Source organism: Rhincodon typus, chromosome 16, assembly GCF_021869965.1.
Source record: "Rhincodon typus isolate 14 chromosome 16, sRhiTyp1.1, whole genome shotgun sequence".
In the NCBI taxonomy this organism is placed as follows: domain Eukaryota; kingdom Metazoa; phylum Chordata; class Chondrichthyes; order Orectolobiformes; family Rhincodontidae; genus Rhincodon; species Rhincodon typus.
Genome location: NC_063347.1, coordinates 54,215,134 through 54,230,058, shown reverse-complemented (window position 1 = coordinate 54,230,058; position 14,925 = coordinate 54,215,134). Strand labels below are relative to the sequence as shown.

Genomic DNA, 14,925 nt, shown 5'->3' with positions numbered 1-14,925 from the left:
TGAAGCAAATCAACTTGTATCATTCACAAATTTTATTCAACCTGTTTCTGGAGACCCACAGAAATGGAAGCTACAAAAAAGAAGAAGAATCTGAATTTATGTTGCACCTTCTCCATCCTCAGATGCCACAATGTGCCTAACAGGCAAATAATAATGCTTGAGGTGTTGTTTTTACACAGCCAATTTGTGTAGAGCAAGATCATACAAATGAGATAAATGGCAAATTGAGCGATTTTGTTGATGTCTTCATAACAAAAGACATGTTATGTCCTAAGATTTCTACACATTGCCTGGTGTCAAAATTTGATTGCTGGTGCTGGTTTCTGTTAAGTATTTGGACACCTTTTCAACTATAGCAAAGACACTATATAAATGCAAGTTATTGCTTTGGTTGAGGGACAAAATGTTGATCAGAATACCAGTTGTAAAATTCACCTGCTTTTCCTCAAGCATGTCTGTTATACCCACATAAGCTGACAGCAAAAGAGTCTAACGCCTTAAATGAAAAACAGCTACGTAGGCAGGACATGGAAAAACTCACCTTAACACACAATGTGTTCATTTGTATTTAAAAGTATACATTCTAGAATCCTGTACCAGAATTAAAAGCTTTTAACAAAAAAAAAAGTCCCAAGCACTCAATTCCTAAATAATATAATGCTGTGAGGCTGGACCCCAAATATACAAGAACTGAAAACAAAAAATGCTGAAAATCATAGCAGGCCAGGCGGCATCCATGGAGAGAAAGAGCAAGCTAACACTTCATTTTCATTGGCAAATATGCATTAAGAATGGAGGAGATGAAAAGACAAACTGCAGTCCTCAGGAGGTTGTTACTGAACTAATTCTTCCCTCCCTAAGATGCAAAAGCTAGTTAACCTTGAAACCCACGAATTCAATTAATCACTTTCAAGTGAAACAAAGTTTTCTCTACTCTCTCTAACTCCACGAAAGTTAATGAAGCATTGCTGTCACACGGAAAGGAAGTGCTCTTAGAATTACATAGAATACACAGCTTGGAAACTGCTTAAGGTCCATTTTGTATCCATGAAACCAAATGAAGTACTTTGGTTCCAAAAATACTACGCTTTGGACAATTACTGTAGCAATTAAAGCCGAGGCATTTAGTAAAACCTTGACATTGTGCAGAAGCACATTTAAGCAGTGGTTTATAAACATCATGACCAAGTGGCTAAGGGGATTAATGTTCCTCATGCTAGTCTAAATTTTAGACAATGGCCTGAATTTGATAGTTGTGGAACAGTCAGAAAGATTGCTCATTCTTAACCTGCACAAAGCAACTGATCCCTGTTAAATAAACTGAAACTGAACTGGGACATTAGAAACAGGATGTAAAATAGCAGCTGCAGACATAGAAGCAAACAGGATTGGTGTAATAAATGCTGCCCTCTGGCCACAGATTCAGACTTTGCACCAGGTGAATCACATACCAGTTCATATATTTCAGGCGCCAGCAATTTTCCAAAACTCTGTTGCCAGGTTTTATGGGATTCTACAATAGGACACAGTCCTGTTGTTCTAGCTCACTTACTCACTGATGGCATGCTGTCAGGTGTCTCATGCTTTCTTTTCCCGTTGGCAAAACAGACCCATATGCTGACAGAAAGTCAACTTCTCTACACCCCTCTCTATACAACCTCTAACATTTTTAAAACTCTGTTTCCCAGATATACTTGCATCTTTGATCTGGTTCCTAACACCATTGCATTTCCTTTTCTTCCAAAAGCATCTAGTTAAAAATCCCTTCCCAGCCTCGCCCACACCCTATATCTGCAAAGTCCTCCAACCCTATACAGTCTTTTGCTCTAGGATCCTGAGCATTGCTATTAGACTTGCTTCCTTGCACCAATGTGGTTACAGAACTTACTACTCTATCTTCACACTCATCCTCCTTGCCTCTACTAGTTTGACCATTGTCATTTTCAAGCTATCTCTTTACATCTAACTGAGGCCTCTCTTTACCCCTATGGGAAACATCTTTGGACATTTTAATCCCTCCAAAAAGGCACAGAAAGTCCAAGTGGTATTTATACTCTGTCTTCCTCTGCATACGGGTACTTTTAAATCAACCTGTTCAGGCACATTATGATACAGCTCTGAAAAGGGTGGGACTTGAACCCAGGAATTCCAGGCCAGAGGTAGGGGCACTGACACTGCACCACAAGACTCTTCCCGCCACATATAATCTTTACAAGTCCTCTCTCCTGCAAATCAACATAAATAACATGATCGAAAATAGAAGCTGCTGGAAAAGCCCAGCATGTCTGGCAGCATCTGTGAAGAAAAAAATCAGAGTTAACATTTCAGGACCAGCGACATTTCAGGACAGTTCTGAGGAAGAGTCACCGGACCCAAAGCGTTAACTGATTTTTTCTTCACAGATGCTGCCAGACCTGCTGAGCTTTTCCAGCAACTTCTGTTTTTGTTCCTGATCTACAGCATCTATAGTTCTTTTGATTTTTATTTACAAATAACTAATCATTCATCCTCCTCATCAAGGTAGATGGGAGGGTTATTGTTACATCACAAAATCATTGGTGACAGGAAGTGTAGATTACGGTACACATGGACTGTGCTGACCACTGGTCACTTGTGTGTTAGCACCAATTATGTTTTTTGTGGTGAGAACTCGCATGGGGTACAGCACAAATTTAAATACAACAAACACATTTTCCCAGGAAGTCTTATGGAAAGTGTGTTTCAGAAAGCTTTTATCATTTAGTGAAAACAGTTCGAAATAGTGCATTTCAATAATTATACCTCGGAGTATGAAGAGAGGAATACTTGGAAGTTTAGAGTCTTCCCCTTGATAGTTTCAGATTCAGCATCAGTCACCCCTAAAAGCAACTCCCATGTGCCTTGCATCCAAGTTACTCAGGTTAATGCATACATCAATACCTTTAGCATATAACATCACAAACGTAACTTAAAGTTTTTCAAAGTCAGATCATGAAAAGATTTGCAGACAAAGTCAGATATGAATCAATAAGTTGCTTCCTCCCGCAGTTAGCAAGCATTCAGACCCACAAATGATAATTTTAGATTACTACTTTTACTGTGCTTAAAAAATACTTCATTGGCCATAAAGCATTTTGAGACATGCAGTGGTTATGACAAACATTAAATAAATACAAGGTTTCCTTTTCACCCATCGTACTATGTTTAATCAGCTAATAATACAAAATAACAAACAAGTAATATTAGGTTATAGCGGGAGTTGACTTACTTGGCAAGCTAAGTAGCTCCTAGCCACTACTCTCCTAAACTCAGATCAACCTGGGCTTTCCCTCAGCTTTCTGTTCAAAGATCTCACCGAATACCTATGTCTTTTTCTGTTTTTAGCCTCAAAACAAAATGCTCAAAAACAAATCCCAGAAAGAAATTTCATATTAGGTAAAGAGGTGTCAGGAAGAATTTACAACATTAAAGAAGCCAACACAAACCTGTCAGAAATATTACGTGTGAACTGGACAAAGTGGGGGGATCAACAGTCCATCGAGAAGAAAATCATAACTGTCAATCAAAACAACGATAAAACTTCCTTTCTCATATCTCTTCCAGCCAAGATATGAAGTAATAATTGTCAAAGCAAGAATAGGCTCAGGTAGCCCTGGGATTTAAAACCTTCCCTACAGAAAGTCAAACACTCATTCACTTGGTGACAGATGTAGTTTTAATAGCTCATGAAAGCACTCCCCCTCCAAGAAATGTTGCTTCTTGTCAGCTTCAATTTAAAATTGTATTGCAGTATAGCACAAGGTCATCTTCCCTCAAACAGATGTGTCAAACTTGTCAAGATGCTGTCTTCAGATTCAAAGTAGACATCCTTCACTGATTTAATGTCGAGCACCAGATTCTAAACACGGCTCTGCAAACTCTGTTGACAATCTTAGCCTTTTCATAAATCTTTTGCATTCAATTTTAATAGCTTCGCCAGCTCAGTCTATCTTTTCAGGCCTTCACAGGGCATTCCCCTGCTTTTCACAGGTAGAAATGTTAACTTATTTGAGGAACAAAAAATTCCCCTCTATCCTCATGTGGAAATTTATAGGAACAATTCAAAAAAAATCTCATTATGTCATTGTGAACTGAAAGGTTTCCATCACCACAGCAAAAATTAACTACTTTTTAATATTAGAACAGTTCGATTAATAGCCCAGCTAAACAAACAACTCAAAGATATCCAGACAATATGAATAGGGGCTCACAGCAATATTCACAGAAACACAGAAATTAGGAGCAGCAGGAGGGCATTCAGCCCTTCTAGCCTGCTCTGCTATACTTCACGATCATTGCTGATCATCCAAAATCTAATCCTGCTTTCTCCCCATAACCTTTGATCTCATTCACCCCAAGTGCTATATCTAGTCACCTCTTAAATGCATTCAATGTTTTGGCTTCAACTGCTTCCTGCGGTAATGAATTCCACAGGCTCAACACTCTTTGGGTGAAAAAAATGTCTCCTCATCTCCATCCTAAGTGGTCTACCCCGAATCCTCATACTGTGACCCCTGGTTCTGGACACACCCACCATCGGAAACATCCTCCCTGCATCTACCCTGTCCAGTCCAGTTAGAATTTTATAAGTCTCTATGAGATACCCCCTCATACATCTGAACTCCAGCAAAAACAATCCTAACCTAGACAATCTCTCCTCATACATCAGTCCCGCCATCCCAATAATCATCCTAGGTAAATCTTCACTGCACTTCCTCGAGAGCAAGAGCTTCCTTCCTCAGAAAAAGGAGACCAACACTGCACACAATATTCTAGGTGTGGCCTCACCAAGGCCCTGTATAGCTGCAACAACACATCCCTGCTCTTGTACTCAAAACCTCTCGCAATGAAGGCCAACATACCATTTACCTTCTTTATCGCCTGCTGCACCTGCATGCTTACCTTCAGTGACTGGTGCACAAGGACACCCAGGTCCTGCTGCACACTCCCCTCTCCCAATTTACAGCCATTCAGTAGTAACCTGCCTTCTTATTTTTGCTTTTGGAGTGAATAACCTCATATTTATCCACATTATACTGCATCTGCCATTGATTTGCCCGCTCATCCAACCTGTTGACATCACGCTGAAAGATGCATCCTCACCACCCAACTCGACATCATGTGCAAACTTTGAGATGTACATTTTGTAACCTCTTCCAAATCATTAATATATATTGTGAATAGCTGGGGTCCCAGCATCAATCCCTATTTACTAGTTACTGCCTGCCAATTTGAAAAGGACCCATTAATTCCTACTCTTTGTTTCCTCTCTGCCAACCAGTTTCATATCCATCTCAATACACTTTCCCAATCCCACGTGCTTTAATCTTGCACAATAATCTCTTATGTGGGACTTTGTCAAACGCTTTCTGAAAGTCCAAATATACTACAAATCGACTGGCTCTCCCTTGTCAACTCTACTAGTTACATCTTCATAGAATTCTAACAGATTTGTCAAGCGTGATTTCCCCTTCATAAATCCATGCTGACTCTGTCTGATCCTGCCACTGCTTTCTAAATGCTCTGCTATAAAATCCTTGACAATGGATTCGAGAATTTTTCCCCACTATCGATGTTAGGCTCACCGGTCTATAATTCCCTCTTTTCTCTCTACCTCTCATTTTGAATACTGGAGTGACATCAGCCACCCTCCAATCTGCAGGGACTGTTCCAGAGTCTATAGACACCTGGAAGATGACCACCAATGCATCCACTATTTCTAGAGCCACTTCCTGGAGTACTCTGGGATGTAGATTATCAGGCCTTGGGGATTTATCCACCTTCAATCCCATCAATTTTCCCAGCACCATTTCTCTACTAATATTGATCTCCCTCAATTCTTTCCTCTCACTAAATCTTGCATTCGCCAACATTTCTGGTATCTGATTTGTGTCCTCTTCTGTTGAAGACAGAACCAAAGTACGTATCCAGTTGCTCAACCATTTCTTTGTCCCCAATTATACAATCGTCCATTTCTGTCTGTAGGGGACCCACAAGTGCCCTCACCACTATCTCTTCACGTACATATAGACACTCCTAGTGTCGATCTTTATGTTCTCTGCAAGTTTACTTTCGTACTGTATTTTCCCCTTCTTAATCAATCCCTTGGTCCTTCTTGCCGAATTCTAAACTGCTGTCAATCCACAGACATTATTTTTCTTGCCCAATCTCTAATTTCCTTGGTAAGCCATGGATTGGCCCTCTTACCCATTTTGCTTTTTGTATCAGAGAGAATAAACAGTTGCTGCAGTACCCCCATGCGTTCCTTGAATGTTCACCATTGCCTATCCACTGTCATCCCTTTAAAGTAACTCTCCCCAATCTATCAAGGCCAACTCACACCTCATATCTACATAATTTCCTTTATTACGATTCAGCACTCTAGTTTGTGAATCAACTATCTCACTCTCCATCTTGATAAAAAATACTATCTTGTTATGGTTCCTCATCCCCAACAGGTCATGCACAGCTACATTGGCAATGATTCCCTTCTCATTACACACCACCCAGTCTAAAATGGCCTGCTCTCTAGCTGGTGCCACTACATATTGGTCAAGAAAACCATTCCAGGAATTGTGGCTAATTTGATTTGCTCAAACTATGTGCAGATTTAAATCACCTATGATCACCAATTTTCCTTATCACTTGCATCTCTAATTTCCTGTTTAATACCATTCCCAACATCACCACTGCAGTTTGGGGTCTATACATGACACCCACTAATGTTTTTTGCCCCTTGGTATTTCTCAACTCTACCCATACAGACTCCACATTGTCAGAACTAATATCCTTTCTCATTGTTGTGTTAATTTCCTCTTTAACCAGCAATGCTGTTCCGCCATCTTTTCCTTTTTGCCTGTCCATCCTAAATACTGAATACCCTGGGACATTCAGTTCCCAACCCTGGTCACCCAGCAGCTAGGTCTCAGTAATCCCATTTATATCGTACCCGTTTACATCTATCTGCGCATTTACTTCATCCACTCTATTGCAAATGCTCCGCACATTAAGGCGCAAAGCCTTTAAGCTTTTCTTTTTAACATTATTTGACCCACTCTTATTTTTCTCAATAGCCCTGTTTGAATTTTGTCCTTGGGTTCTCTGCCTATCACTTTTCTTATTCCCTTTTGTACCTTTTGTTTTTGTCCTTGCTCCTTCCTTCTCGGACTCCTTACATTGATTCCCATCCCCGGCATATTAGTTCCTCTTGGGAGAAGGGTCCAAAAGTTGTCAAATGGAGTACAAATGGGAAAACTTGAAGTTGTTTGTTTTGGAAGGGAGAACAAAAGAACAGAATATTATTTAAATGGAGAAAAACTGCGGAAAGCTGCAACACAAAAGCACTTGGGGGGACTTTTGCACAAAACACAAAGCTAAAACACAGATGCAGCAGGTATCAGGAAGGTTAATGGGATGTTGGCCCTTATTTTAAGGAGGTTAGAGTACAAGAGTAAGGAAGTCTTACTGCAGCTGTTCAAGGTGCTGGTGAGACCACATCTGGAATATTGTGGGCAGTTTTGGTCCCTTTATTTAAAGGAAAGATATTATTTCATTTGAGACAATTCAGAGAAGTTTCACTAGACAATCCCAGCGCAGAGGGATTGTCTTATCAGCAAAGATTAAAAGGCTGCGACACTACTCCCAGTCACATCTATACTGTCTTACAGCACAGAAACAGACCCTTTGGTCCAACTAGTCCATGCTAACCATAATCCCAAACTAAATTAAACCCATCTGCCTGCGTGTGGCCCACATTCCTCTAAATCTTTCATATTCACATACCTGTCCAAATTTATTTTAAATGCTGTAACTGCACCTGCATCCGCCACTTCCCATGGAAGTTCAATCCACACACAAACCACTGTGCAAAAAAATTGCCCCTCATGTCTTCTTTAAATCTTTCTCCTCTCACCTTAAAAATATACCTCTTAGTCTCGAAATCCCCCACCCTGGGCAAAGTACACTTATCATTCATCTTACCTATAACCTCACGATTTTATAAACCTGTTAGGTCACCCCTCAACCTCCTACTCATTGGAATTTAGGAGAATAAGAGGTGGTCTCAATGAAACATGCAGGATTCTGAAGGGGCTTGACAGGGTAAATGCTGACAGAATGAGAGAGTCTATTCTGAGACTATGTCCTCTTGTCCTAAAGGGGTGCCAATTTAAGACTGAGATGAGGAGGAATTTGTTCTCTCAGAGGGCCGAGTATCTAGAAATCCTTGCCACAGAGAACTGTGTGCGTGTCTGTACGCATGTGCGTGGGGGGTGCTGGTGTCAAGTCCTTGTGTATATTTAAGGCAGAGATAGATTCTTGATCAGTAGGGGAATCAAGGGTTATAGGAAAAGGGAAGGGAAGTGGATGTGAGGAGTGTCAGATCAGCCATGATCCTACTGAGTGGTGGAGCAGGCACAAGGGGGCAAGTGGCCTACTCATATTTCTATTTCTTCTGGTCTTAAACACCCAACACGAACTGTAATTTTTACCAATGTTACTGTCAGTAACCCAGACATAGGAGCAGGAGAGGGGAGGAATGTGGTTTTTAATGACTGGAGATGAACATGTAATGTTACAGGACAGGCAAGAGTGGCTGATTTTAACCAGGACTACTTTGCTTCAGTTTCTCGTCTCCATTGTGCATGAACTAGTGTGAATCAGAAGACTTTATGAAAGGCTCAGTCGAGTGGTAAAAGCAGGAAGGGAGGTTTAGATGTCAGGAAATGATGGTGTTAACAATAACAGAGACAGAGGAAAGAAAATGAAGGCTGGCCCTAGATTTCCTGAATCTTCTCTGGAAATCCTACTGGCTATAAAATGTCAGGATAGCGGGCCTGCATCCCAGCTGTAAGAGAAAGAAACCTGCTGTCACACAAGCAGCATGCAGGCTGAGCTACAGCAGCTAACCTCAAGGAGTGCACTGCAAGATCCAGTGTTACAAACGGAAGATTGATCTGACCAGTTCAGGAAAGTTCCGTAAACTTAAAGGTGCACAAACATTCTGAGGGAGTATTCACCTTCTCTCAGCATTATCTAATGCATTTATTCACAGCATTCCTCATCAGAACATTTTTTTTTTTTAAAAACTCATTTGATTGATTTGGGCATCACTTGGCCAGCATTTGTCGCCCTTGAGAAGATGGTGATGAGCTGCCTACTTGAAGCACTGCAGTCTGTGTGCTACAGGTATCCTTCTGTCTGTTTGCATATTTTTGCTCACCATCTTTTCCCTTCCTCCCTCCACTGATGGGAATACTTGTAGAATATTTGGGAAAGAGAGGTGGGTACCCCATCGATCATACAGCTTTACCTGATAGAGGAACTGACTCTGGAAATTAGCATCATCTTGATCTCTCTGTCCATACTAGAGTCAGGCAACTGCCCTTAAACCCAAACTCCCATCTTTTACAAGACAATCAGCTTGCAATCTCTTCAGTACTTTAATAAATACAATCACCCCAGTTGCATGCACGTCAACAGTAGTTGAAATCTAACCCTTCACTTCTTCAGGCCTATCACATTAAAAACATCAGCCTCCCCCACCCAGACACAATAAGGACTGTTCAGGAAACTCCACTACTGCTGAAGGCATAATGTCACAGGACACATGCTTTGCAGAAGCGGCACAATACAAGGGTATCAGGTGTGTCTCTTACACAACTTGACGGGATGTCACCAGGTGTTTGTCAGGGACAGATGGGCTCAGCTAGTCAGAAATGCTGAACCCAAGGGATCAACAGACAAATGCTAAAGGCTCAGCAGCAGCAGTTGTACGAGGTCCTCCCAGTCCTGCTAGGCACAATCATAAGGCACAGAGAATGAAGCATTTGTGGACAAGCGTTGCAGAGTAGTTTTCTTAAACTTTACAGTCATCCACTGAGAATCTGACTGACTGTATGAGAGGTAAGAAGTTGTTTTACCACAACAGAATGAATAATTTGCTGCCCTCTGCCAGGGTATGTGCCTGTGTTTGCTCAGTGTTTCATGACATGCCAAACAGGATTCCCTGACAATGAAGGTTGAGAAAGGTGACCCAGCTGATAGGCTCTCAGATTGTAACCACAAAACTTTAACCCATCGCTGGGAAATGAAATGTTGTCCCAGCCAGTTCAGTTCCCCTACCCACCCTTCTAAAACCTGCAGGCAGGCCTGGAAGATTCCGCCCAAAATGTTGTGACAACTGGAGTTGGAGAGTGCACGACACTGCACAGCCAATTACATACTTTCTCTAACTTCGGTTTAAAAATAACAGATCCATCAACTTTTAACAAACAACAACAAAATAAATCATTTAGGAGACTTATTCAACAAAGATGCAAAGCTGATGAACACAGATTGAAAAATGAAAGCATGAATATTTACCCCTCTCAATAATGCTACACACACACACAAATTAAAGAAAGAAAATTTAAAAACAACCATATCTACAGCCATTAAATTTGGGGAAAAACACTGATCAAATAAAGGTTAGTCCTGGAAGGAAAGCAAGGAAATAAAAATGAAATATTCAAGATGGCTTTCCATCTACATTGTCACACTTAGATTGATATCACTGGGATGTTTGCAGACACAGTTCATTCAGCAATTGTTGGTAATTCTGAGGTGCTATAATATATTATGCAGCACATAGACTTTATGGATTTGTACTGCTCTGGCCTGTGCCCTATTACTGAATGGCGACTGCCTATTCTGCATTCTGTTTGCTGTTAGAGGTGGAGAATTGCGTTCTGATCAAGAGTCAATACCTGAACCTGTTTCTCTCTCTGCAGATATCACAGACCTGTTGAATATTTCTGGTACTTTCTCTTTCTATTTCAGATTTGTAGCCTCCATTTAAGAGGCTATCCTTGTTTGTCCAAAGTCAGTGCAGAGGATCATGGGAAAAAGATGACTAGCATTATAGGGGAGGCGATGGCCTAGTGGTATTATCGCTGGACTGTTAATCCAGAGACCCGGCTAACGCTGGAGGGATCCAGGTCCGAATTCTGCCATGGCAGATGGAGGAATTTGAATTCAAAAAAAAAAAAAAACCTGGAATTAAGAGTCTAACGATTACCATGAATTCATTGCTGATTGTCAGAAAAACCCATCTGGTTAACTAATGTCCTTTAGGTATGGAAACTGCCATCCTTACCTGGTCTGGTCTACATGCGACTCCAGACCCACAGCAACGTGGTTGATTCTGAACTGCCCTCTGGGCAATTAGAGATGGACAATAAATGCTGCCTGGTCAGCGACACCCATATCCCGTAAGTGAATAAGAAGGAAACACTGCAGGATTCAATCAATTCTGAAGAAATAGAACATTGGCACTACAAAAATGGAAGACGTATAAACCCAGGAAAGTCAACTGAGAGGTTTTTTTTTAGAAAATCTATCTTCAACTGGAAAACTCAAAGTTAAAGGATTAAGGTGGCTGATTGGTTAGAGATAAATCAAAACTTTATTTCTGGTGTGTTCAGCTAGTTGTCTCATCAGAGGCATAGCAGGGTAACTCGGTACTCAGTTGATTGCATGCCCTAGAACATATGGGAATTTGAAAATGGTCCTCACATGCCGAAAGAATTAGCAACTGGCACCCAGTTCAGAGCTTGAGTAACAGCTAACGTCACTGTACTGAGTATGGTCTGGGAGCTGCATGTTTCTGGAGGTGGCCCACCCACAGTTTATGGGTGTGCAGGCAAAGAAGGAATGGGTGATTTCCAGATCGGACCAAGCAGCTAGTGCAGGAGTCCCCTGGGAGCAAGTTGTTTACAAACCAAAAATTTAGTTTTAAACATCAGATGACAGCTACAGTTCTCCGCGAAGAACAGCCACAACCAAGTTCGTAGTACCATCAGTGGCTGAACTATACAGAAGAAAGATCAGTAATAGTGAGACAAGATTCAATGGTATGAAGGGTATGAAGTTGTTTCTGCAGCTACAGGCATGAGTCCTGGGCAGTAAGTTACTGACTCGGCAACAGAAGTTTGTAGAGAATTCAAAAATTGGTGGCATGATTGATACCACAGATAGTAGCTGCAAACTGCAAGAAATTAGGAATTAACTGGTAAGGTGGGCAGAAAGTGCCCTCTCCACTCATCCTCTCCTCTATCCATCTTCTATCCACCTCCCACTCTCTCCCTATTTATTTCAGAACCCCCTTCCCCTCCCCCTTTTCTGATGAAGGGTCTAGGCCCGAAACGTCAGCCTTTCTGCTCCTATGATGCTGCTTGGCCTGCTGTGTTCATCCAGCCCTGCACCTTGTCGTCTCGGATTCGCCAGCATCTGCAGTTCCTACTATCTCTGATGTAAAATTCAACCTGGAAAAGTCCCTTGACATTCACTGGCATTACCATCACTGAATCTCCCATTAACAACATCCTGGAGGAGGGTTATCATTGACCAGAAACTATATTAGACCAACTGTATCAATATTATGGCTACAAAAGGTCAGAAAATAGAAAATCCTGCATGGGAGTAACTCAACCCTCCAACTCCACAAAGTCTGTCCACCATCTACAAGCCATAAGTCAGAATTATGATGGAATACTCCCTATTTTCCTGGATGAGTGCAGCCCCAACAACACTCAGACGCTTGACACCATCCAGGGCAAAGCAGCCCGGTTAATTGGCACTACATCCACAAGCATCCACTCCCTCCACCACCGACGTTCAGTAGCAGCAGTGTGCACCATCTACAAGATGCACTGCAGAAATTCACCAAAGATCCTTAGACAGTACCTTCAAACCCACGACCACTTCCATCTAGAAGGACAAGGACAGCGACAGCAGATACATGGGAATATCACCCCCTGCAAGTTACCCTCCAAACCACTCACCATCCTGACTTGGAAACGTATGGTCATTCCTTCACTGTCACTGGGTAAAAATTCCCTGCCTAACAATACTGTGGGAGTACTCGTGACAGAGCTCAGGGTGAATATCCAGCAATCCCTGACAGTAGCAGGACAGGTCAATAAGGTGGTTAAGAAACCATATGAAATCCTTTCTTTGATTAGGCACAGTACAGGTTTTAAGAGCAAAGAGGTTTGTTAAAACTGAATAAATCATCGTTAGGCACAATTTTACTGATGCGGCAGTTCTGACCACCTCACTATAGGATGGATGTACCTGCACTATACAGAGCACTGAAATGCATTACAATGATAATGCCAAGACCAGAGAATGCACCAATCAGTAAAGATTGGATAGGCTAGGGTATTCTTCTTGGAGCACAGCAGACGGAGGTTTGAGTGAGTTTTTTTTTTAATTCATTCATGGGCTCTGGTGTGACTGGCTAGGCCTAAGTATATTGCTTATCCCTAACTGTCCAGACAGTAGTTAGAGTCAGCCCGTATTGCTGAGAGCCTGGAAATCAGACTAGGGAACAATAGCAAAAAACAAACCCAAAGAACTGTGGATGCTGGGAATCAGGAACAAAAACAAACTGCTGGAGAAACTCAGCAGGTCTAGCAGCTAGACCTGTGGCTAAAAGATGTTCTACCGAAGAGAGCCTGGACCCAAAACATGAACTCTGCTTTCTCTCTGCCCATCAAATTTTGAAGGGCATCACAATCCACAGATAAAACAGGAGACATATGCTCAATTGGCTTATTGCCCTAACTACATTCCAGCATCATATGATCTGAAACATGTAAGTGACTCATACTGGCCTGACACATCTTTCTGTACTACAAAACGAAGCTGCAACAGACTCATTTCCATTTATTGTTTCCTTGCTCCGTGTGGGTGTAAGTGATGGTACCCCACAGTCACAGGTTATGTTCACCTGGCAGCCCCACTGCACCAATGGGAGTCTGGGCTCTCACCAGGGTTTGACGTCAGGTGACCAGCATTGGTGGCAGGTGTAGGCCTAGGCCTGGGCCCTGGCACTGAGATGGGGAGGGGTAGCAGGCAGGACCCGGTAAAACCTTCCCAATGGCCTTACCTGCTTCGGGTTGTCATAGTAGATGCCGATGGAGCTCAGCTTGGGCGCGATGCTGGTGATCTCAGTGAAGAGCCGGCCTGCTTCCCGGTACGGACCCTGCTTGTACTTGTAGGCCACGGTGAAGGCTCCAAAGGGCGGAGGGCCGGAGCGCACTGTCACCTCAGACAGGAGGCCCGAGTATAAGGCCAGCCCCAGCAGACTGATCAGCAATAAGGCGGCCAGCAACACGGCGCTCAGGGCCAACAAGTTTAGCTCGGACATGTCTGCAGAGGAGCGGGTACAGGGGCCACCCGGCTCCAATCACAGGGGCAGGAGCTAGTCTCGGGGCATGGGGGGGCGGGATAAGTGGCGACACCGCTCCAATCACAGGGGAGGAGGGTGGGGTAGCGGGCGGGGCAAGGGGCGGTTCACTCCTATCACAAGGAAGGAGGCGGGAAAGGGGCGGGGTAAGGGGCGGCATGATCCAATCACAGAGGAGGAGATGGGGAAGGGGCGGGGAAAGGGACGTATCCCTCCAATCACAGGGGATCTGCGTAGGGATCGGGGCGGGGAAGGGGCGGCACGCCGGGGAGAAGGGCGGGACCTTTGCGGGGAGCGGGTGAGTGGGAGAAGTGTGGCGCGGCTCACCAATACAGGGGCGGTCTTTGGGGAGGGCGTGGGGCAAAGGGTGGGACGGTTCTCCAATCCGAGACCATGGGGCGGGCGCGCAGCTCGGGGTGTTTTCTGGGATAGGTGCGGATCGGCTCCTAACACGGGTAGTGGGCGGGGCCTGGGCCTGGTGGGTAGTGTCTGGACCAGACCGGTGCCAATCAAAGGGTTACGGGGCGGGACCAGGGTGTCCCCTGTTTCGGTGTCTGGGGGCGGGGCCTGCAGCGGGTCTGCTCTAATCACGGGGACATGAGGCGGGGCCTGCGGCGGGCTGGTTCCAATCACAGAGAAATGAGGCGGGGCCTGCGGCGGGCCGGCTCCAATCACAG

At 43.4% G+C, this 14,925-nt stretch overlaps 1 protein-coding gene across 1 annotated transcript in view; it reads right to left on the bottom strand.

Moving 5' to 3' along the window:
• The window catches only part of LOC109917765 (testis-expressed protein 264 homolog), a 245,692-nt gene extending 231,404 nt beyond the window's left edge, over positions 1 to 14,288 (bottom strand). Inside the window, exon 1 of the mRNA XM_048606407.1 lies at positions 13,949 to 14,288. Within this exon, the coding sequence (XP_048462364.1) occupies positions 13,949 to 14,209 (261 nt within the window). The 5' untranslated portion in view covers positions 14,210 to 14,288. The remainder of the gene's footprint in view (positions 1 to 13,948) is intronic.
• Positions 14,289 to 14,925: the final 637 nt, after the last annotated feature.